The following is a 26,478-nucleotide window of genomic DNA, read 5'->3' on the forward strand; positions in this document are numbered from 1 at the left end:
CTCCGATTCCTTCATCTGCAGAGAATTTGCTGATTGCCTTCCTTCCCCGGCCCATGATCTCTCCATCATCCTACTTTTCTAATAATAATAACAATAACAACAATTTTGTTATTTGTTAAGGGCTTACCGTGGGCCGAGCACTTGCTGATTAGTGTTGGGGGAGGTACAGGTATTAAGGCCGGACACAGTCCCCGCCCCACAGAGTTCACATTCTTATTTTGAGGGAGAACAGGTTTTGAATCCATTTTTTTCAGATGAGACTGAGGCAGAGAAAAATGAAGTGACTTGCACAGTGTTGCTCAGTAGGCAAGTGTCAGAGCCGGGATTAGAACCCAGATGCCTCGACTCCCTGGCCCACGCTCTTTCTCCTAGTCCACTGTCTCAGCCGTCGGCCTTTCGGACTTGTCGGGCCACCCTCCCCAGTGCAAACCCTGGTGAGAAATTTTTTTCCCAGCACCCGAGCCTGGCCAGTTCAACTTATAGGCGGCTCCGCTTGAGCCGAACACCTTCCGGGTCGGTGATCCACGGGGTAGTCGTGGAGTGGGCAGGAAAGGGGCCTTCTCAAAACGGGCAGGTGCAAGAACCCGCCCCTCATGGCACCTGACAGTCGAGTCTTGTTCCTCCTTCCCGCGAGGTATTTATAGCTCTCTCTGCAGTCATGCCTGTGCTGTCGGGTGAAGAATTCTCCCTGCCTCTCCCTCTAAAAATCTTTCCATGGAAACCTATTTTTCTTGGATCCTTCAGCCCCATCATACCTATCTAGATGGAGGAACTGGACTGAGGGCTTACCGGGCTGCAACAGCATCGGGCGGTGTGATTGCGAGGAGGCCTTCTAGAGAGTGGCATCCACAGCAGTCTCTGTGCCTGCCCTCCGCCAAGTTCCCCGAAGCGGAAAGCCGAAGGGCCCTCTGCTGCCCACTTATCCGCCCCTCCACATCCCCATCTGAGCAAACTTGCCGTGCCCAATTTGGACTCCAGCCTCTCCTGATGTGGCCGAGGGCCACTCGGGGCAGCAGGGGGGCATCCTGGGTAGCGGTGGGCAAATGAGCTCACTGTCGGTGTGAGGCCCGCGACAGCCTGCAGTGAGTAATCCGTAAACGAGAGAAAGCACTCAGGGAGGAACAGTTTGAGCTGACATTTCTTTGGTGGATTTGCTCTCTGATGTCTAAAAATAAAGTTTTTGCGCGTGCGTGCGTTTGTGTGTCTGTGTGTGTGTCTTTGTGCGTGTGGCTTGGAGAGAGATACGACGATGGTTCTGGGAGGATATCCAGCGGGTCAAGAAGCGGGGAAAGAGCTCTTCTGGCTCAACTGGCAGCCGTTCCCAATCCCTTCTCCAGACCTCCATCTGTCCGCTTCCCACCTGGCCTCTGCCAGGTGGGCAGGGCCCGGGTGCCCGGACGGGTTTGAGCCAGGGTGAGGGGCTTGTCCCTACCAGGCCAGATTGTGACTCCCAGAAACAGGCCTGCCGCTTCCTTGCTGTGCTCTCGGGCCCTGAGGATCTGAGCTGCTTCGGTAGTGCCCACCCCCCATCCCCAGCCACTGATAGAATTTGGACGGCTGGGCCTGCCCCAGCTGTGATCCCAGAACATCCCAACTGGCACTGGGCGGGTGGGTGTCCCAGGCTCTCTGCCCCTCAGGGTCACGTTGGTGAGAAGAGTGGGCCAGGTTTCTAGGGGACTTTGATGGCGAAAGGCCTGGGAGTCAGAAGGCCCTGGGTTCTAATCCCAACTCTACCATTTGTCTGCTGGGTGACCTTGGACAAGTCACTTCACTTTTCTGTGCCTCAGTTACCTCATCTGCACAATATGGGTTAGGACTGTGAGCCTTGCTGTCCAGTAGTAAGAGACGGAAAGGGCAGGGAACACATCTACCAACTCTGTTACATTGTACTCTCTCAAGCGCTTAGCACAGTGCTCTGTGCAAAGTAAGCCCTCGATAAATACGATCGATTGATCGAAACGCAAAAAGCCGATCATAACCGTGGAACAGGAAAGCGGCAAACCTGTATGTAAATAGATTCCCCTCCCCTGCTTGGTTCTGGTGCCCTTTTTCCCCGTCCCCTGAGCCCCAGAGTATTTACACGTTGGTGGTCCTAGAGTGACTGTTGGCTTGGAGGGCCACCGTCATCCCTGGCAGGCAGCCACGGCTAACTGCTGGAGAGTGTGGGCTCTGACCACCTCAATCAATCAGTGGTATTTATTCAGTACTTATTATGGGCAGAGCACTGTACCACGTGCTTGGGAGAGTCCCACCCAACAGTAGAACAGACACGTCCCCTTCCCACACTGAGCCCACAGGTTAGAGCCTCTTCTTTCCCCTTCAGGTGGCTGGGCTGACCTTGCTGGCCGCCGGGATCTATACGGCCAAGAACGCCACGGGGGTCGCGGGCCGCTACATTGAAGCCCGGTTAGGCAAGCCCTCGCTGGTGAGAGAGACATCCCGGATCACTGTGCTAGAGGCCCTCAAGCACCCTATTCAGGTAAGCCCCAGGCCGATCTATGCCACTTGCGTCCTCTCAGTCGCCCGCCACAACCCTCTCCCCCAAACCTCTTGGCCTCGGCCTGCCCCGCCCGGCGCGAGGTCGGGTCGTGACCGGCTTTCTCCCCCTTCAGGTTGGCAAGCGGCTCACCAGCAAGCCCCAGGATGCCCTCGAAGGCGTGGTGCTCAGCGTAAGTAGAAGCTTTGGCCTCCTAAAGGTGTCGCCATCCACCTTCCCACCAGAGGCGGGGGGAAAGCCCAAGCAGCGGACCCCCGGCGGCAGGAGGAACCAGTGGGTTTCCATCCTGAGAGGGCGGGTCTTATAAATGGTTTCGTCTCGGGACCGTATGGTGATTCGAAAAGCCATAGCCCGCGAGCTGGAGGAGTTGGGGAGACGATTCAGATGGAATCAGCCGGGGAAGGCTTCCTGGAGGAAGTGGGTTTTCTGGTGCGGTAGAGGAAAAGGGGTTGGCTGGGAAGATAGAGTCACGTGACTAAACAGGTCTTCCCAACTACAGGGCCTGAGCAAGAACACAGGAGATATCCACCCCCACTGCAGGAGTCCTCAGCTCCAGACAGCTTTGATTGGCAAGGGGTGGTGGCATTTATTGAGCACCCCCTGGATTTAGTGCACTGAACTAAGTGCCAGATCGTGGCTCTCTCCCCGTCCCTTCTCCCCACCTCACCTGTCCCCTGTGGCTGAGGTTCAGCCCTTCCAGACAAATCTCAGGAGGCCCCACCCCAAGCTATTTCCGTCTTCCTTCCTCTGAAACACTCAGATTCTAGGCGAGGTCCCCGTGCCACCCTCACTCCGTCCCCCTTCCTGCCACCAGGTTGACAGGCAGCCTCTCCTGAAGGGCCCAGATCCTTCAAGCTCTCCAAAGCGAGGGGTTTGTCCGCCATAAATGGCTTCTCTTTCTCTTGCAGCCCAAGCTGGAGGAGAGGGTTAGGGACATCGCCATAGCAACAAGGAACACCAAAAAGAACAAAAGCCTGTACAGGAATATCCTTATGTACGGGCCTCCCGGGACCGGGAAAACCCTGTTCGCCAAGGTATGACAGAAGGCTCGGGCCTGCCGGCTGCTTTGGCTCTTCAGAGAGCGGCGGGGCACGACACACCTGGGCCTCTTGCCGGACTCCCCGGGGAGGGAGGGAGACCGGAAATGAGCCGTTTGCTCTGGCTCATCTTGCACTGGGACACCGGGGCCTGCCTAAGGGACAGAGGCGGTCTCCGGCTGGTCTTACCTCGAAGCACCGAGTAGAGAGGACCTGTCCCTTCTCATTTAGCATCATTCAGAGAGCGAGAAGACTCTCTCTGGCTCCGTGAAGCCTGCAAGGGTCTGACAGGAGGCCCTTGTTTCTCTCGTGTAATGGATTTGAATTCAGTTTTTAGCAGGCACAGGCAGGGCTGTTTCCAGAGACGTGCAGAGGTGAGTGGTGAAGTTGTCTTATCAGTAGTTTCGTTTTCCAGCGAGAAGCCGGGCGGCCTGGCCCGGCCCGGCTTTTCAGGTCACAGCTGAGCTCAGAGCCGACTTGGGCCCCAAGGGAATACGTGTCTTTCAGACCCAAAGTGTTCGTTTCGATTGCCGTTGGACGGATCGCCTTTGTCAGACGTGTGAATCCTGGTAGGAAAGGAGGCTTTCGCAATGGAGCTGAAATAGGTCATTTTCAGTGCTTTCCTCAGTGGCTGCCGCTGAGGATTTGACTGCGGCATTCCGTCCTCATTTGAAATGACGGTCCATTAAAAACTAGTTCTCTCGGGAGGCCCAACCGGTGTGTATGCCGGAAGCAGAATGAGGAGGTGGTCACTTCTTTCAGTTGGTGATGTGAATCTCGTGGAGGTGAGGAATTCCATCAACCATGATTAAGCAGGATCCTTTAAAGTCTTCACCACTCTTGTTTTGGTATTTATCCGCCTCTGGCTTTGGAAAGGTGTTTTTGAAAAAAATCTAAATTTTGCCTGGTGGGAGGAAGGAGTCAGGGAGGCCTTGGAGCGGAGTGTGAAGGTCATAAAACTTGGAGACTGAAGCTGCCAACTCTGAGTGTGACTCCAGTCTCTGTCTCTTTTCTCCCTGGATCCAAGGGCGAACATTCCCTCCGGTGACACATTTTGGGAATCCATGCGTGGTTCATTCAGCCCAGTTATCCATCCTCAGACATGGGCACCAAGATGCTTGTAGAAACTGGTTGTCCCCGTGGTCGGGGGTGGACCTTCTAACCCCTCCATCCCATCTCCTTGCCAGACTCTCCCTATAGACCTTTTGACCACGCACTGGGTAGAGAAGCTTTCACCCAGTGGGGGTGTTGGCCACTTGGCCCATGAGGCAGTTACTGTGGTGCCCCGATAGCTGGTCAGGTGGCACCCCAACCCCGACCCATCCTTAAGGCAGGCCGATGAGTTGCCGGCTCTTTTCTGCCACTTCCAGCTCAGCAAAAACAATGGATTGATTCCAGGGGGGCTTGAAGGAGTCCTGTCCCCTGGGTCCCGATGTACTCCGGGTCCCCTGGCCTTAAAGGTCTTTATGATGTTGACGGACAGGCTACTGAAGGAGCGTGGGCGGGTCAAAGGGGGAGGCATAGAAAATGTTCTCACCACTCTCCTTTTCCTCCTCCTCTCTGTCTGTCAGAAACTCGCCATGCACTCAGGCATGGACTACGCCATCATGACCGGAGGGGATGTCGCCCCTATGGGGCGAGAGGGAGTCACGGCCATGCACAAGGTCTTTGACTGGGCCAACACCAGCCGGAGGGGGTGAGTGGAGGACGCCCGTGGTCCCTTGGCCTATTTTGGTCCGATCCTGCCCACTGTCTCCGACGCGGCCCCTCAGTGCCGTTGAGGCGGAAGACACGTCCCGTTAAGCTGGCCCCAGGACCTCCTCCATCCCTGTGCGCGGCCAGCCCCCTCCCTGGTCCTTACCCGCACAGTCCGCTAGAGGAGTGCGGGCACTTCCCGATGGGCAGCCCAAAGAGCTTGAGGGTGACTTGTGGGGGGCCGATTGGTCCTGCCCAGGCCCGGCCTCTCGGGGTCCGGACCACGTCTGCTCTGCGGGCACCACCGGAGCCTGTTTGCACCTGGGACTTGTGCTCTACTGTGGAGATTTCCAGACTTTACAATGGAGGGTGCTGGAGGGAAGAAGCTTCCCCCAGGCTTGGGGTTCCATGTTGCGGTGAGAAGGGGAGGGCTGGGGCTGAGGATGAAGATTAATTTTGAGGGGTCACATCTCCAGGGTCCGCGATCGGCCACTTAACCTTGAGCTCACCCGATTTTACTGAGCTCCAGGCTGGCGGTCAGCTGCTAGAAGCGATCTGTTGAGTTCCCAGTCCTCTGCAGCAGCAAGTGGCCTGGACGGGCACAGCTTTCTCGCCCACCGTGGGTCTCACACCCCGTATTTAGCTCTGGGTTAAAGTGGCTTGAGGGGTTAATATCTCCAGAAGCATAAGTCACGGGTCAAGATGTGAAAGGTCAAGGGAACAGCAGGTTGGTCTGCTGGTGACCGAGCCGAAGCTGGGAGACCAGCTGACCTCATTTATGTTGTTTTCTGATGTTCAGCTCGTATCCCGGCCTAATGAGAGCACATATCTGTCTCGGCTTGAAGCCGATGTATGTCTGTCCCGTGAGGGACGGAAAAGGAGCCAACTGGCAGGACCTTGTGTTTCGATTTCAGCCCTCTGGGTTGAGGAGAGAAGGCAGGTGGAAGAGGAGGGGCATGGGTTTTGGGCACCAGCTATGTCCTAGCCCCTCTCCTGATCTCCATATCATATTTCTTTCTTTCTTTCTTTCTTTCTTTCTTTCCTTCTTTCCTTCTTTCCTTCTCTCTTTCTCTCTTTCTCTCTTTCTCTCTCTCTCTCTCTCTCTCTCTCTCTCTCTCTGTCTTTCTCTCTTTCTCTCTTTCTTTCTCTCTCCCTCTCTCTCTCTCTCTCTCTCTCTCTCTCTCTCTTTCTCTTCATGGTATTTGTTGAATGCTTACTATGTGCCAGGTACTGTACTACGCACTGGGGCACATGCAAGCTAATCTGGTTCGACACAGGTCCTGTCCCATATGGAGCTCAGTCTTAATCCCCATTTTTCAGTGCCCTTATCTGTAAAATGGGGCTAAAATGACCACTCACCCTAGTCTTTAGATTCTGAGCCATGCAGAGTTCCAGTTGGACTCACCCATTTCTATCTACTCCATTGTTCAGTGCAGTGTTGAGCCTAGGGTGAAAGCTGAACAAGTACTGAAATGAATAATTACAGAATGTCACATTAATACTACGGTCTTTCATTCAATAGTATTGTACTCTTCCTGAGTGCAAAGTACTGTACTAAGGGTTGGGGAGAGTATGATACAACAACAGACGGACGCATTCCCTGCCCACAACGAAGTCCCTGCTCTCCTGCCCTTGAAGACCCCCATGTAATAATAATAATTGTGGTGTTTAAGCGCTTACCCTGTGCCAAGCACTGTTCTAAGCCCTGGGGTAAATACAAGGTAATCAGGTTGTCCCACATGGGGCTCACAGTCATAATCCCCATTTTACAGATGAGGTAACTGAGGCCCAGAGAAGTTAAGTGGCTTGCCCAAGGTCACACAGCTGACAAGTGGCAGAGCTGGGGTTAGAACCCATGACCTCTGACTCCCAGTCCTGTGCTCTTTCCACTAAGCCACGCTGCGTGTGGACCCTTGTTTTGTTCTGTTTTGCTTTGCTGTCTGTCTCCCCCGATTAGACTGTGAGCCCTTTATTGGGCAGGGATGGTCTCTATCTGTTGCCGAATTGTCCATTCCAAGAGTTTACTACCGTGCTGTGCACATAGTAAGCGCTCAATGAATACTGTTGAATGAATGAATGACCCTTAGGGTGGATCACGGAGTCCCCAGGGATCATAGGTGTTTCCCACTCCCCCAGGAGTACTCACGGGTTTGTGCTGTTGCATTTTCAGCCTCTTGCTCTTTGTGGATGAAGCGGATGCGTTCCTGAGGAAGAGGGCCACGGTACGTCCTTCGGGGAGTCCCCGGGGTCAGGGGGAGGGAGTCCTGTCTGCCGGAGCTCCGGGGTCAGCAGCTTGGCCCCTCTTCTCTGCTCCCCTGGGTCGGCATTCTCGGCAGGTGGACCCTGCAGGCAGGAGGACCCAGGCAGCCCGATGCCTCCGGGTTGGAGGATGCGATGGTTCAGGAAGGGGAACGTCACTCCTTGGGGTTGTTTGGGATAAACCCCATTTGAAAACGGCTCTGAGGATTATTTCCTCCTCCCCTTCCCTCTTCAGGAGGGAGAACGGGGTTGTCCGCAGGCTTGGCAGGTGGCGAAGCCCACCCCGGGAGAGATGAGGCCTCATCCCAGCAGGTCGCTCCCATTTGGGCCACTTCTTGCCTCGTCTGAGTGATTGGCTCCTTGCTTCCCTGTGGCTACTGACCCACACCAAACCCCCATCTGGAGGAGCTGTTTTATCGGCACTTTCATTTCCGTGCTGCCACTGGATTTTGCTTTTAGCCCCTGCAGTGGCCACTCTTCCAGACACACTTATGAAAACGTTCCATTTCCCCCTCTCCCAGTCGCTCTGTTCTACCCAAGCCCAAAGGGAAAGAAACTTTACTGACTGATCAGCTTGGGTTCGGCCCGGTTTAGAAGTGGAAATCCCCACGCGTCTCCATTTGTGTCGGGATCTGGTTACGACGCCTGGGAGTTGCAAAACAGTCCCTGGTGTTGAGCATCCTTAGTGGTCTTCCCTCTCCCCTGTCCTGCCTGCACTTTGTCCCAGAACTGACCTGGGGCCTCAGAGGGCAGAGGGACAGGTGGCCTGGGCCGTGGGCAGTGTTGGCGGGAGTGGCCACTCCTCCCTCCAGCCCCCAGGCTGGCAATAGCATACGAGGCACCTGACGTTTGTCTTCTCAGGAGAAAATCAGCGAAGACTTGAGGGCGACGTTAAACGCGTTCCTTCACCGGACCGGCCAGCACAGCAACAAGTAAGAGGAGGACCAAGCCGGGGTCATCGGCCTTTAGAAACCCAAGCTGTTGGGCTGCGCCTATCTCGGACAGTGTGTCCAGAGACCAGAAAAGGGCCGTCTCTCCCTTTCCGGGAAAGTTAACCAGCCTCGGCTCTGGACTGCGGCACATAGAGTCCGGGCCTGAGACTGAGGCGCGTGGAGTGGGTGGTATCTCAAGAAGGCAGAGCACAGGCCAGGCCTGCCTCAGTTTAGCACGCCTCCTGGATGGGCTGGAGGTGTTTCAGACCCACCTCTCCCCAAGTGAGTTGGGGACACAGGCAACACTGGCAGGGAGAAATGGATCTCTTTAATAATAATAATAATAATAATAATAGCATTACTAAGTGCCAAGCACCGTTCTAAGCTCTGACATAGATACAAGGTAATCAGGTTGGACGCTATCCCCGTTCCACTTGGGACTCACGGTCTTAATCCCCATTTGACAGATGAGGTAGCTGAGGCACAGAGAAGTGAAATGACTTGCCTAAGGTCACACAGAAAACAAGTGGCAGAACAGGAATTAGAACTCCTGACCTTCTGACTCCCAGGCCCATGCTGTATCCACTACACCTTGCTGCTTCTCTTCCCAGCTGAGGGTAATTGGAATGGACGGCGGGAGGGGGGTGTCTATGCTGAGATTCCTCAAGCTTCTACTGTTCCCAGCAGTGCTTGGGAAGACGCTGCGTGAACAGAGAGGAGTGTGGGGTGCGATGGTTGCCCCACGCACCCCAGTTGTGTTTGGATCGATGAAGAAACAAAAAGTGGCCCCTAAGGAAGCTCATCTTCTCCTTAGCGTCAATCAGTCATCCAGTGGTATTTATTGAGTTCCTACTGTGTGCGGAGCACTGTATTAAGAGGTTGGGAGAGTACAGTACCATAGAGTGGGTGAACACAAATCCTGTCCGTCCTGTCAGGATGGGGAGGCAAACATTAAAGTAAATTGCAGGTAGACCCAAGGCAAAGGCAATGCAGAAGAGAGGGCAAATAGAATGGGGAAATGAGGGGTTAGTCGGGGAAGGCCTCTTGGATGTGATTTTAAGAGGGCTTTGAAGTTGGGGAGAACAGCTCCTTTGGGGCTGGGAACATGTCTGCTAATTTTGTGGCATTTTACTCTCCCAAGAGCTTAGTACAGTACTCTGCACATAGTAAGCGCTCAATAAATACCACCGATTGGCTGTCAGATATGAAGGGGGAGGGAGTTCCAGGCCAGAAGGAGGACTCTGCCAAGGGATCACTGGCAAAATAGTTGAGACCAAGGTATAGGGAGTAGGTTGCTGTTAGAGGGGCGGGTTGTGTGGACTAGGTAAGGAGATCAGCACGGTAGGGTAGGAGGCGGGGAAAGTCGACTGAATGCTTTAAAGCTGTTAGCAAGGAATTTCTGTTGAAGGGACGGATGGGCAACCATCGGAAATTTTTGAGAAGTGGGGAGACACAGGTTTTTTAAGAAAAATGATCCAGGTAGCAGAGTGAAATATGGACTGGAATCAGGAGAGGCAGGAGGCAGGGAGGTCAGCAAGGAAGGAGGCTGATGCAGTAGCCAAGGTGGGGTAGGATAAGTGGATGGAGAGGAAAGGGCAGATTTTAGAGATGCTGTGTCGGAGGAACTGACAAAATTAGGTGACAGATGGGGGTTGAATGAGACAGATGACTCGAGGATAATGCCAAGGATACGGGCTAATGAGATGGGGAAGATGGTGGTGTCTACAGTGATGGGTTAGTCTGTAAGCTCTAGACTAGGCTCAATGTGGGCAGGGAACGTGTCCATCAATTCCGTTATATCGTCCTCTCCCAAGTGCTTAATACAGAGCTCTGCGCACAGTAAGCTCTCAAAGCCTACGATTGATTAATTTGATTGGGAGAGGACCCGGTTTGGGTGGGAAGATTGTCACATGGGAAAGACGAGGAGATGTCTGGACAAAAATGCAGTCAGTCGGTCATATTTATTGAGTGCATACTACGTGCAAACACTGTACTAAGTGCTTGGGAGAGTTCAATGTAACAAAATAACCTTACTGTCTAGAGGGAGAGACAGACGATATAAATAAATAAAATTACAGATATGAACACAAGTGCTGTGGGGCCAGGGGGCGGGAATGAATAAAGAGAGCAAGTCAGGATGATGCAGAAAGGAGTGGGAGAAGGGAGGGTGTAGTCAGGGAAGGCCACTTGGGGAAGACGTGCCTTCAATAAGGCCTTGAAAGGGGGAAAGAGTAATTGTCTGTCGGATATGAAGAGGGAGGGCGTTCCAGGCCAGGGGTGGGATGTGGGCGAGATGGCAGCGGCGAGATAGATGAGATCGAGGTATGGGGAGAGGGTTGGTAGTAGGGGAGCGAAGTATGTGGGCTGGGTTGTAGTAGGAGAGTGGTGAGGTGAGATAGGAGGGGGCAAGGTGATGCGCTAATTAAAAGTAGAAGTGCTACTCAAAGAGGTGAGCACCAGAGGACAAGTGAAGAGGCCCAGTTCCAAGATATTCTAGGTGGAGGCAGAGAGGCGGGACCAATCACCAGGGTTTGAAGAATACCGGCAACCATGGCCAGGCTTCCGGCTTTCAGCCCTGCCCAAGGTTGTTGGTGGGGCCGGGAGGCCGGTTTGTTTTGTCCTTTTTCTTTTTGGTATTTGTTAAACGCTTACTAGATGCCGGGCACCGTTCTAAGAGCTGGGGTAGACACAGCTTATCAAGTTGGACACGGTACCTGTACCACATGGGGCTCACAGTCTTAATCCCCATTTTACAGATGAGGAAACTGAGGCCCAGTGAAGTGACTTGCCCAGGCCCACACGGCAGACGAGTGCAGAGCCGAGACTCCCAGGGCAGGGCGCTCTATCCACTAGGCCAGGCTGCTTCCCAGTGGCAAGCTAGCGGGGTGACAAGCCCATCTGCCCGTTTTTGTGAAGTCACAGTCTTTGCATGGCACCAGCCCTGCCGGAAGGAAGACTCATCCCCTCTGGAGTCCCCGCGATGAGTCAGTCGCCAGCGGGACCGGCGCGCTCGTGGCCGGGACCGAGGCGGTTCCGGCCGGCCTGACATCAGTCCCCCGCTAACGGCTCGGCTCTCCAATGAACGGGGTGGACCCCAAGATGGTAGCCCATGGTTACTGTAGCCCAGAGGCGGAAGGCGGGGAGGACTCTTCTGCCCCACGGGCTCCCTCTTGTCTCTCCTCAGCCCTAACGAGTGACATGGAAAAGGGAGGAGGCACTGTATTCCCCTGAACTGCAGAGCCCCTTTCGTCACGGGAACGAGGCAGCCACCGTCATCGTCTAAATTAAGCACCAGGTTGGCACTCTCTGGGAGACGTGGGAGCAGATGGGAACGCGCTCTCTACGCTCCGCCCCGTATCCCCCAGGGCCAGGCTCCCGCCCCCACCGCCCGGTGGGCTTTTGCCTCGGGGGGCAGTGACGGCTCTCGCCTTTTCGGGGGACACTGGCAGTGACACCAGCGGTCACGGCACTCCGCTCCTGTGCCCCTATGGTGAGGCGGGCATGGAGCGAACGGCTGGTTCTTACTCTGTGGGTTCCCGAGATTCAAACTGATTCAGTTGTATTTATTGAGTGCTTACTCTATGCAGAGCACTATACTAAGTGCTTGGGAGGGTAAACTACAACAATAAACTGACCCATTCCCTGCCCACGGTGAGCGTACAGTCTAGATAATAATAATAGTACTTATTAATCACTATGTGCCAAGCACTGTTCTGAGCGCTGGGGTAGATACAAGTTAGGTAGAAGACAATCAGGTTGGACCCAGTCACTGTCCCGCATAGGGCTCACAGTCCTAATCCCCATTGTACAGTTGAAGTAATTGAGGCCCAGAGAAGTGAAGTGACTTGCCCAAGGTCACACAGCAGACAAGTGGCGGAGCCGGGATTAGAACCCAGGTCCTCTGGCTCCCAGGCTCGGGCTCTGTCCACTGTGCCACTTTGTAGACTGTCCTTATGTTGGCACAAGTTCCACTTGCTTTTTTTCCACCCCCACAACGCCTCCCACCCCACAAGCCTCTCACGCCTCTAGTGCCCGGCGATAGTGAATAATCTCTCCTCCAAGATCTGGTGTGAGCAGGAGGAAGACTTCCCAAACTGTCACGTTACATGGCAAGCAGCATGGCCTTGTTGATAGAGCCCAGGCCTGGGAGCCAGAGGACCTGGGTTCTATTCCCGGCTCCGCCACTTGTCTGCTGTGTGACCTTGGGCAAGTCACTTCACTTCTCTGGGCCTCTATTACTTCATCTGTACAATGGGGATTAGGACTGTGAGCCCTATGCGGGACAGTGACTGGGTCCAACCTGATTGTCTTCTACCTACCCCAGAGCTTAGTACAGGACCTGGAACATAGTAAGTGTTCCACAAATACCAAAAAAGTTAAGAAGAGAAAAAAGAACCTGGTAGACAGAAGTTGTCTGGTAGAGTGCCTCCCCCAGAGCATCTGTGCCCCAGGGGGTACATGCACCGTGTCCAACTCATCTTGTATCTTCCCCAACAGTTAGTACAGTGCTCGACACAGCGCTCAACAGATGCCATCAGTGTTGTTATTGTTTTTATCGGGAGAGCTTTCCTCCTTCCCTGTGTTCCCCTTCTCCATTAATAATAATAATAGTAGTAGTATTTGTTATGTGCTTACTGTGTGCCAGGCATTCTTCTAAGCACCGGGGTAATCGGGTTGGACACAGTCCATGTCCCTCATAGGGCTCACGGTCTCAATCCCCATTTTCCAGATGAGGTAACTGAGGCCCAGACAAGTGAGTCACTTGCCCAAGGTCACAAAGCAGACAAGCGGTAGAGCCGGGATTAAAACCCTTGGCCTTCTGACTCCCCGGGCCCTGCTCTATCCATTAGGCCACGGACCCGCTGGCGAAAGCCCTGGGCTGAAAACCCTTCTATGTCGAGGCTGCGGCTGCATGCCTCGCACCCCCACAGATGCTGGTCGAGGGGGTCCCTTCCACCTGCAGGGAGCCAGAGAGAGGATGCCTCCATCTTTTGTGTGGGCGCAGAGAACGTGACCCTTACAATGGAAGGACTCGGGCTTGCCACTTGGTAGCCGGGAAGATGGAGGGAGAATCCCAAGACATTCTGAGAGCCACAACTCAGAAGTTACCGACCAAGTAATGGTCTTGTATTTATGAAGCACCTGTTGTGTACAGAGCACTCTACTGGACCCCTTCGATAGAAGAAGACTCAATCCCTGCTTAAACGGAGACTAGTTTGCGCTTGCGAGACTAGAGCTAAATAATGTACTATGAGTAGGAAGGTATGCTCAAAAAGAGCGTAAATTGATTCGTGCAAAAGTGCTCAGGTGGTAGTTGGAGTTTTTGATGTGGGAAAAGAACAAATCATGGAAGGCCTCGTGGAGTAGGTGGGAATTTCCAAAGGAGAACTGCAGTCACACAACTTGGAAAGGGAAAGGAGTCCCAGGCTGGAGGAAGGGCATAGAGCATGGACAGGAGAGGTGAGGCCAGAGCCTAGTGAGAGGGTGCATGTGGGAGGAACGGAGAGTGTAAGTTGGGGTGGAATAGGAGCAGAGAGCTGAGAGGTAAGAGGGGAGAGCTCATTTGGCCACAAAGCCATTGGTCAGGAGTTTCTGTCTTTGCTGTGCAAAATGGGAAACCTTTGGAGATTTTTAGGAGTTGGGAAACGTGCAGAACAATGTTTTAGAAGATTGATCGTCAGGGGCAGAGAGAAATACTGGCCAGAGAGGCAGGCGGCAGGGAGACCATGCGGGAGTCTAGCCGGTGATCTCCCGGACCAGGATGGGATTGCCTGGATGGAGAGGAAAGGGCAGCTTCTGGAAATGCTGTGGAGGAACCACCGACAGAATTTAGCGATGGGCTTGAGGGATCGAGAATCGGGCTGAGGTCCTGGACTCAAGAGACAGAGAGCCGGCGGGGGTGGGGCCTCAACTGGGTTGGGGAATTTAGGTGGAGGGAAGTTGAGGATTGAGCTCCAGGGGTTAAAGTGAGCGATTCTTGCAGCACCTGAGAGAGACTTCCAAGCAGCAAAGAGTTCCCAAGGCAGCCTTGGGAGCACGAGCTTGCTTCCCTTCCTCCTGTTCCCAGGAGCGGCGAGCGATTGAGGTGGCAGCAGGACACCGGAGGGAGTGTATACGCGAGCATTAGAGGACAGGAGGGAGCGTATCCATGAGCGTTTGGGGGGCAGAAGGGGACAGGAAGGAGCGTATCTGCGAGCGCGGGGGCCGGGAGGAACGCATCTATGAGTACTGGGCGGCGGTAGAGAGGCAGGGGAGCAGGTGGGAATGAATCCGTAAGGGTTGCAGTGGGCCAGTGGGAGTATGTGCGCAAAAGTCGAGGGGTGGGGTTGGGCTGGGGGTGAAAGTACCCGGGCCTCACGTTTGCCCGGTCGCCCTCCAGGTTCATGCTGGTGCTCGCCAGTAACCAGCCGGAGCAGTTCGACTGGGCCATCAACGACCGCATCGACGAAATGGTCAACTTCGCCCTGCCGCAGCTTGAGGAGCGGGAGCGCCTGGTCAGGATGTACTTCGACAAGTACGTCCTGAAGCCGGCCACTGAGGGCAAGCAGTAAGTGTCTCCTGCCTTGGGCCGCCACGGAGGCCTCCTTCCTCGGACCTTCCATTTCTCCCCGCGTTCTGTTCAGAAGTCTCGAAGCCCTAGGTCCTGAAGCCTGGGCATCGCCCAGCTCTGTGCCGATAGGGGTGCCGTCACCCCCGTGGAGCTGGCAGCCGGAGACGGGGATTGGTTCCTATCGGTCGGGGGGACGAAGGGGACACCGGGCCCCTCTCGAGCGGCTAGACCTGCCCCAGAAAGCCAACCCGGGGTGTGTATTGGGAAACTTGGACCTGTACACCGGACACTTAGAGGCTGCATCGCCGGGGATCTCACATTCAGTCATACAAGTCTCCGTCCTGTGGGTTGGAAGTTCACCTGCTCCACAGCCCCCTCTCTCCTTGTTTGGGGGGTCGGGTCTGAAATTCAGGGAGATGTGGTATGGGGCAGCGGCAGCAGAGAACTAGGAAGTGGCGCCTTCCTTTCAGTGCTAGAAAGTGGAGGCCACTCTGTAAGGTAGATGCAGGGCCGGGGGCTCCAAAGTGGGGGGGATTTTCCCAAACCAGTCGGGGGGTGCCAAGATTCCGGCCCTTCCCTCTCCCCACCCCCAGCTCAAGACCCCACACACTCACCCTCCATCTCTCCCCAGGCGCCTGAAGCTGGCTCAGTTCGACTATGGGAAAAAGTGCTCAGAGATCGCGCAGCTGACCGACGGCATGTCCGGCCGGGAGATTTCCCAGCTGGCGGTGGCCTGGCAGGTGAGCGGGGTCTGTGACGGCCCGAGGCACCGAGGGCGGGAGAATACCCCCCTCCCCACACCCCTCAGACCACTGGACTCTGTGAAGAGACAGAGGCTGCTTGACCCCGGGGGTTCCCTCATCCGCATCCCCTTGTCCACAGCGGTAGGGAGCCGTGCTCGGCCCTGAAACGTCCACTTCCGACCCTTTACTCATCTGTGGTGTCTTAGGATCCTCGAGGTTCTGAAAGTTCCGGCCAGAAGCAGAGCCGGCCCTCCGGGGGTTGGTCCTTCATTCCCAGCTGAGTCCCCCGGGGCCCGGGCCAGACCCAGTACGGCACCGTTCCCCTGCTCCCCTTTTTCTCTCCCTTCCCCTCCCCCAGCCTTGCCAGCCTCCAGCTGCGGCGTTCCGGTGAGTCACAGCCGCTCTTTGTTCCTCAGCGGCGGAGGCATTCTCCTCCCCCTGCCTCCCCATCTGGGTGCAGGGGCATGCGGCGAGGTGAAAGGGGGAGTCAGCCAGTTCTGACCGGGGAATGTGGGGGGAAGTTGCGGGGCGGGGGGGGGTTGGACTCAGTCCACTTTAAGTGGCCTAGTGAAACGTATTTCCACGTGTGATATCTGGAATGGGGGTAGTAGAGGCCACCTCTCCCAGAAGCTTCCCAAGGAAGACCTAATGCACCGAGCCACCTCCAGGCAAGCTCGACTTCCATTCCCATTCCCGGTCAGGCTTGCAGCAGACCAGTGACATCATTTGTACCCCTTTATGAGGTCTCTGCGGGTCTCCCTGAACATAAAACGTGGCTCCAGAGACCCCCTTCCTCCAGAGCTGCCATTGCCCCCTCGTGCCCCCACCCCCACCCCCTCCAGACCATGCTTATACCGGCACTCCTCTCCAAATTTTGGATGCGGCCATTCTGCCAGAAGGTGCGGCCGGAGGTGACTGCCTCGCTCTCTGAGGGTCTGAACCTGGCCCTCTTGGCGAGTCATCGATAGCGTGAGCGAAATGAGAAGAAGTGAAATGTCCTCTCAGAAACTCAGAAAAGGGAAGGCCGAAAGCCAAAATGTTACTCTGACCTTCACGTGAGCCCCGGCCGGCTCAATTTCTCTGCCTGTGACCGGAGCGCCCTGAGGAGCTGTGTGCTGGTTGTCCTCCTGGACACCCACCGTCAAGATCAGGGAAAGACCGTCCAACATTTCCAGCCCTGACTCTTCTCCACACTGACCAGCCGGGACTATCCAACACCTGTAGCTACCCCCTCTCCATCCATTCGCAAGGCAGTTTGAAGTGACTTCTTGTCTTCTGGGTCCTTCTAAGGCGCTCCCAACTCCACCTTGGGGGTCCCCATCCTTCTCCTTTTGCCCGGCCCTCTTGCCACTTTTGTTTGCAAGTAGGTCCGGGAAAGGAGGGACTTTGTTCGAAATTTCAGTGTTTGGCAAGGGGAAAGTGTGTGTGTACGTAGTCGTGTTCATTGAGCCTTTCTATGTATAGAGCACTGTATTGAGCACTTGGGAGAGTGCAATATAACATACGTATTCGCTGCTCACAATGAGCTTACAGTCTAGAGGGGGAGACAGACGTTAATATAAATAAATTACAGATATGTCCAAAAGTGCCATGGGGCTGGGAGGGGGCGATCCCTAAAGGAGCGAGTCAAGGTGACGCAGAAGGAAGTGGCAGAAGGGGAAAGGAGGGCTTAATCAGGGAAGGCTCTTGGAGGAGATGAGCCTTCAGTAAGGCTTTAAAGAGGGGGAGGGTAGTTGTCGGATGAGGAGGGAGGGCGTTCCAGGCCAGAGGCAGGATGTGGGCGAGAGGTTGGCGGTGAGATAGATAAGATCGAAGTACAATGAGAAGGTTAATGTCAGAAGAGTGAAGTGTGCGGGCTGGGTTGTAGTAAGAGAGTAACAAGGTGAGGTAGGAGAGGGCAGGGTAATTGGGGGGGGGGTGTGTATGCATGCACTCATGTGCACACCATTGTGCTGTAGGTGGATTAGCAAATGACATTTCAGTGGGGGGAGAGAGGGGGGCCAAACCCAAGGGAGGGATGTGGGAACTTCCTATGGTAGCACTAGTGGGGAAGGACTGTGAATTCATTGGGTAAAATGCCAGGGGCTGGCCGGAATTTCTCATCTTGCTGGGCACTGCCCCACCAGCACCTGCTCCCGGCTGCACAGAGGGGTGGGCAGCCTGGCCACATCTTAGGGAGGCTTATCTGGGGATATCTTGTGAGTGATGGGACGAGGGCAGGTGAAGGGACCATGGGAGGGCCGGGCGCTCTCGGGGGAGACCGGCTGGTCCTCTGAGCCTGGAAAGTCACGGTGGCCTCGAGAAATTCCGGGTCTTCTCTCACTGCCAGCAGGTCCTAGCCGCGCCATGTCGGATGGGCCTGGTGTCATCGGGTCATCCGCTCCCTGCGCAGTGAAGCGGGCAGCCCCTTCCAGGCCACGCCTTTGGGAGATCACAAATGGCAAGGCCGTATAAACTCTTGGGAACGTGAAAGGTGAAAATGACAGGTGACCCAGAGCGCTTTCACCGGGGGTTTTGCTTAGAGCATTTTTAGGGAGTCAGGGAACATTCTTACCACAAGTTGTGTCTGTCTGGCTACCACAGGATCAGGGCTGGGAAGGAAAGGTAGTCAGTCATAGGCAATCTGTCAGTAACATTCTTAGAGTGCCTCCTGTGTGCAGAGCACTGTACTAAACACTGTGAAGGTACAATAGAGTTAGGCACGATCCCCACCCTCAACTTGCCTAGTCTCAGTTGAGAAGCCACGTGGCCTTGTGGACAGAGCACGGGTCTGGGTGTCAGAAGGACCTGGGTTCTAATGCCGGCTCCGTCACTTGTCTGCGGCGTGACGATGGGCAAGTCATTTTCATTTCTCTGTGCCTCAGTTACCCCGTCTATAAAATGGGGGTTAAGCCTGTGAGCCCTATGTGGGACAGGCACTTTGTCCAACTTGACTATCTTGTATGTGTCCCAGAGTTTAGGACAGTGCTTGGCACATAATAAGCACTTAACAAACACCATAATTATTATTATTAGCTATCAGGGGAGGCTCTAAAACAAATTGGAGATGGGATGAAACATTAGATGCTTGCCTGCAGTCATAGGTGTGAGTACCCAGATGCCTTAAGGGAGGCACAAGTGCTGAAGTTGCAGTTGTGGGGGTGGGTATACGGTGGAGGGGGTTGATCGGGGAAGGTCTTGTGGAGGAGATGTGATTTCACAGAAGCCTTGAAGATCAGGAGAGCGGTGGTTTGCCGGGCGGGAATCAGGAAGGGGCTTCAGGCCAGGGGAGGGGTGGGAGCAATAGATGTGAGAGTGAAGCACAGCGAGTACGTCAGTGTTAATGGCATGAGGCGGGCAGACTGGATTACAGTGAGAGAGGAACGAGGTTTTATAGGAAGGGAAGCGCCATAAAGCCGATAACCTGGAGTTCGCAGAGATGGATGGGCAACCCGTGGAGGTTTTTGAGGAATGGAAAAATGTGCCCGGAACAGATTTTGGGATGTGTGATCCCGGCAGCAGAGGGAAGAGTGACTGGAGAGGGGAGAGGCCGGAGGCAGGCTCGGAAGGTGTGCGAGGAAGCTGCTGCGGTATTCGAGCCGGTGCCCGTTTGGATGGAGAGGAGATGTCGTGAGGAGAGACATGACGGGTCCGGGGTGACCAGCCGAATGTGGGGCGGAGTTAGCGGGAGATCCAAGCCTCGTGTATTCAGATGGCAGTTTCCAGTAGGGCGAGATTCTTCAGAAACGTGACCACGACTCCCGTGATCTCGGAGAGATGGAAATGATGTGGTGCCCTCACAGAGGGGAGGAGTCAGGCAGACTCAAATTGTGTGTAGGTGGCACAAGGGAATCAGTGAAGTCAGAGGTGGCCCCAGATCTGCTGGGTAGTGGTAAGTGTATTTAAAAAAAAAATGTGGCATTTTTTAAGTGCTTACTGTGAGTAGTAAGCACTGGAGTGGATAAAAGCAGATTGGGCTGGGCACAGTCCCTGTCCCGCGTGGGACTCACAGTCTCTCTCCACTTTACAGATGAGGTAACTGAGGCCAGAGCAGTGAATTGACTTGCCCAAGGTCACACAGCAGACAAGTGGCAGAGCTGGGATTAGAACCCAGGGCCTCCCGACTCCCAGGCCTGGACTTTAGCCACTGGACCACACTGCTTCTCTATTAACTAAGCCCTTGCTGAGTGGAGAGCGCTGCTGTAAGTGCTGGGAAAGGATAGACCCTGGGTCCCGCACAGTGCTTCGCACCCAGTGGCTACCCAGTGAGTAGTTGTGGTGATGGTGGTGATGATGTTGGTGATGATGTGCTTCTCCAGTCCTCCCTGATCGCGAGATAGAAGAGAGCCCATTTCTCTACTCAGCCTTTCACCCTCCCGGTTTTGTCCCCCCACCAAGACTGTCGCCCCGCTGCCGGCTCCATTGCTTCCCATGCGGCGGAGGGGGATCGTGATGTCGGAAGCCCCGACGGGCAGGCTGCGGGGAGGAACCGGCCAGAGAACGGGAGGGAACGGTGGAGATCCAGTTGCTAGGCGACGGAGGAGGGGGTTCTCATGTGTGTTGTGTCTCTGCGAGGCTGTGGCTTGTGACACAGTGAAAGCCGAACTGGCCCAGAGAGAGGCGGGTGTGTGCGTGTGCTCAGCTATATGTCCAAGTAGCTGGGCTGGGGCTGCTAAACCTCAGCCAGCCCAGGCTGCCGCTGCCATCTTTCCTGACCGTGCCCAGAGCTGGAGCAGGCTGTCTCCGTCTTTGTCTCTGTCCTTCTGTCCAGTGGAGTCTAACCACGGGGCAGCCTCGGGGCTCCCCACCCTTCCCCCAGTCCCTCCCTCCTCCTCAGCCGTTTGCTCTCCTATTTCTGCAGCCCCCGGGGAGCCCGTCCCCGAGAGTGTCCCATCTGGGGCCGGGATTGAGAGCGGCGAGCTCTGCGGGCGGACCGTCTGGTGAGCATCAGTCGCCCACAGGGTGACTGACCCTCAGACATGGCTTCCCCCTCACCCGCCAACACAGAATCCTTTTCCAGACGGGAGCACAGCTAGATGGGGTAGGGGCTGAGCATCTCCTCCACCCCTCCACTCCCTGGAGGTCCTCGCTGGCCCCTCTACAAAGAAGGGAATGTTTGCCCTGGCCTGGATTTCTTCTCTGGAGAGCTCAGATTTCCCTCAGAGCAGAAGGTTCTCTGCCAAGAGCAATGGAGTCAGTTGGATAAAAACAAACACACACACACACGCACACGCGTGCGCCCATACTCCCCAGTTGAGGTACTCTCTCACACACACCCACACAAACACACACATCCACTCGCTCTCTTCCTCTTCTGTTAGTCTGGGAGCACCTGCTCTTTCCCCCCTCGCTTCCTCCATTGCAGTCTGTCTCGGGTGGCATCGGGCGGATGGGCGGACGGATTTTCCTCCTCGGTGGCAGTGGTGGGCATCTCGCTGGGGGCCCGTGTGATCCATGGCAGAGTGGGCCCAGCCGAACCCGCTGTTTTCTCACTGGACTGCAAGCGCCCGGAGCCTCGCCAACAGCTGGCGCTGGCACAGGAATGGGGGAACTGGTTGTCGGCCCGCGTGCCCATCCGGACACCCACCAGGCCCGCCCGTCCGGCTTGCAGTGGCAGAGAGGTCTGCCCTGAATGCCAGCAGCCCAGATCCCCTTACGGAATGGAGCGCGACGTGCCTTTCCGGATCTGGGCTCTTGCTGGGCTGGGAGGGAAGGGACCCGGAAGCTGGACCACAGCAGGGTTGAAGGAGCCCCCTGGGTGGCTTGCATCCTGAGCGTTGGCATCTCCAGCCAGGCTGGGCAGCAGCGGCCCACAACTCACCCTCTCCCTTTCCCCCTTGTCCCTCACAGGCCTTGGCCTACGCATCTGAGGACGGGGTCCTCACGGAGGCCATGGTGGATGCTCGGGTAAAGGACGCAATGCAGCAGCACCGGCAGAAGATGGAGTGGATCCAAGCCCAGGGCACCGAGCGGGACAAGGATGGGGGCAAGAGCCAGGCCCTGCCGTTCTTCCAAGGGACGCCCGCGTGAAGGCCCGGTGCCCAGGGGGCGAGGGCCCAGAGTTGGCCGCAGCAGGTTTTTAGGAACATGGGGTGGGGTGCCTGTGGCCAGCGCTGGCCGAGATGCCCCGGCCGGGCCCTCCCTGTCCTCCGCCCCCTTTGCCCACCAGCGTGGGTCTTGGGCCGTCGGGGCCGAGTGGCATTACGAGAGCCTGGCGGCGGGGCCTCCGGTGGGTCCCGGCCAGCCTCGTCCCCGAGGCCCTGGTTCTGCCACTGTGGCTACTGCCATCGGTCTCTTCTCTCGCCCCTCCCCCTCGGAACAGAAGAATCCTGGCAGAGCCTCCGATGGAGCTGCTCTGCGACCCCCTGCCCCCCAACACCTACCCCCACCATGTCCCACACCGCTGCCAGATGGCAGGGGGCAGCTCCTCTTGCCCTCTGGCTCTCCCAAACTCCTAGGTTCCCTCAGCCAGTTGGGCCTGGGGCAAGGAGTCCTTATGTGGGATCGAAGCAGAGGGAAAGACAGATGAAGGTCTACACCCCATCCCCCTGGCAGTTGGGGCCGAAGCAAGTCCCCAGCTGTGGGGGCAGTAAGGGTGCCCTTGTGTGTACAGACACACACAGCCTCCCCGCCGCCCCCCACCATCTCCCCGTGGAGCTGGGCCTTGCGGACAGCAGTGGCCCAGCAAACACACACCAATGGTTTCTGCCAGGGGGGTGCTGGGGGGTTCCTCCTGCCTCTGAAAAGGGACAATGAGAATGGCTCAGGGCTGGGCCTTGCCCATTGCCTGCTAGCCAGCAGGACAACCAGTATACCTGGGAGTCACGTGCCATTTGCCTTTTCTGTTCATGCAGAACTCACCCCTAGAACTGTCCATTCCCCTCAGTCCAGTTCCCTGCTGGTCCTCCCCCATCTCAGCCCTTCCCGTCACCGCCGCCATCACCATATCCCGCGTCTTGACCATGGTGCCCTCTCCTTAGGGTGCAGGAAGGGAACTCAAAGCTGCCGGCGGGGGTCTGGGCCGTGATCTGGACATCTGCCCTCGGGTACCCGGCACCTCTTTGCCAGCCAGGAAATGCAGGACACAGAACGGGTCGCTGGGCGAGGCCCTGACCCCCTCCCTCGCTCCGGGTCCCGACAGACTCAGTGGTTGTGGGGCAGAGGCCGGAGCAGAGGGAGGCCGGTGCAGCAGCTAGAGAGCCCGGGTGAAAGCATCCGGTGTCGTAGCGGTACCAGTCGAAGCCAGATGAGGTAGACCGGACTGTCGCTGAGGTACGATCCAGGGGGCCTGCCCCCTGACCCTCCCACCCCTAGCTGGGCTGTGGTCAGCTGCAAAGTGGGACAAGGCTTATCTCCACTGGGAGAGGGGCAATGAGTTACCTCTGTGCAGTAACCAGGAAGAAGTGGCTGGAGTGTGGCCAGCCTGGGGATAGGGGTGGGGGGCCAGCAGCCACCTGACCCCGACCCCCCCCCCCCCCCCCCCCCCCCCGCCAGCTGTTCCTCTCCACCTCCTCCTTTCTCTGGGTTGGCACCCGGAGCATCCGGACCTCAGCCCAAAGGCCGGGCAGTGCTGCTAGCCCCAGAGACCTTCATTGTTCACTCACCTGTAATCACTGGATCGAAATTGAGATGAGAAGGGGATGTGGGGGTAGGAGGCCTATCTGGAGGGTTTTTGTGATTTTTTTTTAATGAAATAAAAGGAACCAACCTGCTGCCTGCTTCTGCGTTCGGTGAGCACCAGGGAGTTGAGGCTGCAAGTCCTAGTCCCGCTTCCGGTGTCCGTGCACCGCTGTGGTCGCGGGTGCAGCTGTGCGGCCCTTTGGTCCCCTAGGTGGTCATCGGTGCCTCCTCGGGTCATCGTCCGACCCGGGGGGCTGCCTGTGACGCAGGCAGCGGGAGGAATCGTGTGCTGGTGTCTTCCGACTTGCCCTCAATAGGCCCAGCGGGGACCATCCCACAGCCCCGACTTTCCCTCCCCCCTCCATCCCTGACTCCCCCATTGACCCGACGTGGACCACCCCACCCCCGACTCTCCCCTCTCCATTACTGACTCTCCCTCAGTGACCCAGAGCGGGTCGTCCGACACATCCGACTCCCCCAGGGGCCCGGCCCGGACCATCCCATGTCCCTCGCTCTTCCCCTCTCCGTCGCCAGCCCTCCCTTTAGTGACCCAGCATGGCTCATCTCACCCCATCCCCTCTGACTTTCCCTACTCTGGCTCCGGCTCTTCCTCGGTGACCCAGAGCGGACCATCCACCCCACCTGATGCGGCCCCCTCCCCTGGATCCCTCTTTGCTCAAAGGCAGCCAGCCTGGGGAAACAAATGTAGCCCGTGGGAGAGATTCGGAGAGGGTATGGGCGTGGGGATAGGGGAGGTGGGGGTGATCTGCCTTGGCTGACTCTGGGCTGTGCCTTCCTCCCCACAAGACAGTGCAGCGCGGGCTCTCGGAAGGAGGTGCCATCCGGCGGACCCGGTCGGAGGGTGCTTTTGTGAACGTGGGTGGGCGTCCTTTCCGTGCTGGGGAAACGGGGGGTGCAGCAAGCCTGAGAGCATGCTGAGGCTGGAGAAGGAGCCTGAGACCCCCACGGATTCTCAGAGCCCACCCCCAGGGTGGGAGCCCCGAGGAGGGGGCCGGGAGAAGCGGGCTGCCAGCCGGAGAAGCCCCCTGCTACCACAGGAGGTATAAGAAGAGGCCGAGTCAGAGTCGCCCCAAACAATTTTACTGACAACGACGGGAGGGGAGGGCCCAGGCCCAGCCGCTGGCTGTTGGTGAGGGTGGGGGGGATATGCCGAGGGGTCACAGTGTAATGCCTGCGCAGTGCATGGCTGGGGGGGGGGGGGAGTGCGGCAGCTGTAGGGGAGGGGCAGATGGACTCAAAATGGTCCCACAGGGCAAGATGGGCAATGGCCCAAAACTGACAACCGCTGGGAAGTCTCTGCTGCCAGTCGATCCCCTCTGCCCCTGCCCTTTGAGCCTGGGGAGGGGCCCGGGGGTCTGGGATGTTATTGCAATGAATAGAGGAGCCCAGCCCCCTGAGGGTCAGCACAATGATTCGTAGGGAAAGGGGAAGGGCGAGAACTCTCCCCTTTAGGTGGAAAAACAGAAGCATTTGGGCGAGGCCAGGCCCGGCCCCAAAGAGCTCCTGGGAGGAGACTGGTCAGTCGACTGGCACCGGGGCATCCCCAGGGAGCCGAGGCCGAGAGGCTGACGGGGAAAGCCCGTTGGGGTTCAGAGACACCGCTTCCCACGCTGGCACGCACATGCTCATGCACTGACTGACTGACAGCTCATGCACATGCTCCCGCCTGCCCCGGGCTCAGCATCCCTTCCCAAAACGGTGCTCGGAACAGCCTGGGCCAAAGCACGGGAAGCGGGCAGAGGAGGAGCCCCTTCCCCCCACCCCTCCCGCCTGTGGCATCCTGACCGCAGCGATCCCCATGCCCTCCCCCAGCCGCTACTCCACCGGCTGGCCGTCCTGGGCCCACAGCTCAGGGGGGAGACACGATCCTTTCTCGAGTGGGGTAAGGAGAGGATGGGGGAAGATGAGCGGAATCCCGTCCCTTAAGATGGCTTCCACTCCCCTTCCCTAGTCCTGGACCGTCCCTGGGAGCCCAGGCTCCGCTCACCCTCCCGTCACCTGTGGGCCTTCTCATCTAGTCGGTAGTTGAGCAGGAGGGGCGAGGGTCAGGACCCATCTTCCTCTTGGGACTCTCGATTCTTTTACACACACACACACACACACACACACACTCTCTCTCTCTCTCTTTCTCCTCCAGCCCGCTCAGCTGCACCCCAGCCAAGAGAAGGCCGAATTTGGGGCCTCCTGCCTGGGCTGCCATCTTGGGCCCATCTTTGATCAGGGCTACCAAGTAACACCTAGGCTCGCCCGGGTGGAGGAATCTGAGCAATTAAAATGCCTCACGGTAATCACCTGGAAGTAAGTTCCCACTAGCCTTCCCTTCCACAGAGCCCAGACTTGAACTCCCTTCCCCCGCTCCCACCAGCTCCCGAATTCCTCCTCTGTGCTGGGTGCTCACCGGGGGCCTGGGAGGCAATTATTAGCCCCAGCCCGGCCGAGCCTAGGTGTTACTCCCATTTTTCTTCCCCTGGCTAATCAATTCCTCTCTTCAGCCGTGAAGACCCTCCCCCCTTCCACCCCGCCCCAGGACAACGGTCAGGCCACGGACACAGGGGCGGAAACACAGACAATGCAGCGGAGCCAGGTGGGGACGGGGCACAGAAGCCAGCGCGGACACGGAGTGGACACGGAGTGGACACAGAGTGGACACGGAGCACACGGACACGGCAGGGTGGGGTTTGGCTTTTTTGTGTTTCGTTATTTTGTAAAGAACAGAGGTGATCCCTGACAGAGGAAACAAACGGACATGGGGGGGATGGGGGAGGGGTGGGGGGCTTCACACAGACATTACCATGGAAACCACAGGAGGCCATGACCGGCAGAGCCCCAGGGGGTGAGGACCGTGGATAAAGTTTCCACGGGAGGGTGAGGGGTGGGGAGGGGAGAAAGAGCAGGGCCGTCCCGCAGGAGCCCCTTCCCCTTCTTGCCCACTCAAACACCGACTCCCCCTCCCCCCCCCCATACCTAGCACTGGGCGGGGGGGGAGGAGGGGGTCCCAGATTCTCCCCCACCCCTTCTCCTCGATCCTTGCTAGCACCTTCATCTCACGACCGCCAAGCACCAGAGAAAGAAAATTGCTGTATTTGCTCATCACCAGCCACGCCTTTGGTCCCCACGTGGAAAGGAGAGGAGGGGGCGGGGGCGG

General features: G+C 56.8%; 1 protein-coding gene across 1 annotated transcript in view; it reads left to right on the top strand.

Annotated features, from left to right (window-relative positions):
- Positions 1 to 23,404, top strand: part of ATAD3A (ATPase family AAA domain containing 3A) — a 48,566-nt gene extending 25,162 nt beyond the window's left edge. The window contains exons 8-16 of the mRNA XM_029065629.2: positions 2,324 to 2,479; positions 2,613 to 2,669; positions 3,406 to 3,531; positions 5,106 to 5,230; positions 7,400 to 7,451; positions 8,350 to 8,420; positions 14,800 to 14,967; positions 15,602 to 15,710; positions 21,543 to 23,404. Coding sequence (XP_028921462.1) covers positions 2,324 to 2,479; positions 2,613 to 2,669; positions 3,406 to 3,531; positions 5,106 to 5,230; positions 7,400 to 7,451; positions 8,350 to 8,420; positions 14,800 to 14,967; positions 15,602 to 15,710; positions 21,543 to 21,722 — 1,044 coding nt within the window. The 3' untranslated portion in view covers positions 21,723 to 23,404. The remainder of the gene's footprint in view (positions 1 to 2,323; positions 2,480 to 2,612; positions 2,670 to 3,405; positions 3,532 to 5,105; positions 5,231 to 7,399; positions 7,452 to 8,349; positions 8,421 to 14,799; positions 14,968 to 15,601; positions 15,711 to 21,542) is intronic.
- Positions 23,405 to 26,478: the final 3,074 nt, after the last annotated feature.

This window comes from Ornithorhynchus anatinus, chromosome 5 (assembly GCF_004115215.2).
Source record: "Ornithorhynchus anatinus isolate Pmale09 chromosome 5, mOrnAna1.pri.v4, whole genome shotgun sequence".
In the NCBI taxonomy this organism is placed as follows: domain Eukaryota; kingdom Metazoa; phylum Chordata; class Mammalia; order Monotremata; family Ornithorhynchidae; genus Ornithorhynchus; species Ornithorhynchus anatinus.